The sequence below is a fragment of the Phalaenopsis equestris genome, unplaced genomic scaffold, assembly GCF_001263595.1.
Source record: "Phalaenopsis equestris unplaced genomic scaffold, ASM126359v1 Scaffold189235, whole genome shotgun sequence".
NCBI lineage: Eukaryota > Viridiplantae > Streptophyta > Magnoliopsida > Asparagales > Orchidaceae > Phalaenopsis > Phalaenopsis equestris.
In genome coordinates, this window is record NW_018209184.1 from 1 (window position 1) to 778 (window position 778).

The following is a 778-nucleotide window of genomic DNA, read 5'->3' on the forward strand; positions in this document are numbered from 1 at the left end:
ATTCAGAAGAGAAAAAGGGAAAAGCATATCGCACGGATCATTTGGTTGTCCGTAGAAAAAAAAAGTGCGTCCAAAATGAAAAGTTTATCTTCATTCATTACTTAAAAGTCAGTGTTGATTTCTAATTAGGTCTAACCAGAAAAATATCCAGAATATTTCATTGTTTTGGTTCGAAACGTTTTCAAACTCCAATTAGGCAAACGACATCGTAAAACACGAAGATTCAAAACCCTAATATGTACTGACCTACTAGACTCAGTATCGCGAATGTTCAGCAAATTGGCGACGCTGGCAACAACCTGGACAGAGGAGACCGCGTCAGGAGTGAGGCGCTCCTGGGAGAGGCCGGCGCTATCGAGGACCTCGCGAATCCGTGCGGCCTGAGCGCGGTACTCCGCAGCTTTGAGGCGGAGATCATCGGCGACGATAGAGGCAGCACGTGATCGGGACTGGGAGAGAGTTGCGAGGGCATGAAGCTGGGAGACACTTCGGGGGGTATACTCGAACTCCGGCACTTCTCTCCCGGCTGCTTCAAACTGAGATGACAGCCATGACTTCACCTCGGTAATCCGAACTGCGTCTGAGTTCCAGCCACTAGAATTAACGGAGATTGCGGGCGAGTGGAGAGCGGGGAAGCGGTCGCCCACGACCTCCATAGATGAAGATGGGCTAGACGACCGTTTCCGGCCTCCGAACTGCCCCGTTGTGCTGGTGGATCCAATAAAATGAGTAGTTATAGACCCGCTATTTTTAAAATTTTAAAAATAACTTCTGATGA

General features: G+C 48.6%; 1 protein-coding gene across 1 annotated transcript; it reads right to left on the reverse strand.

Moving 5' to 3' along the window:
• Window positions 1–116: 116 nt before the first annotated feature.
• On the reverse strand, window positions 117–733 carry LOC110034511 (AUGMIN subunit 1-like). The gene has a single exon (XM_020738765.1). It carries the CDS (start codon window positions 654–656, stop codon window positions 132–134), a length of 525 nt encoding a protein of 174 aa, XP_020594424.1. The 5' UTR covers window positions 657–733; the 3' UTR covers window positions 117–131.
• Window positions 734–778: the final 45 nt, after the last annotated feature.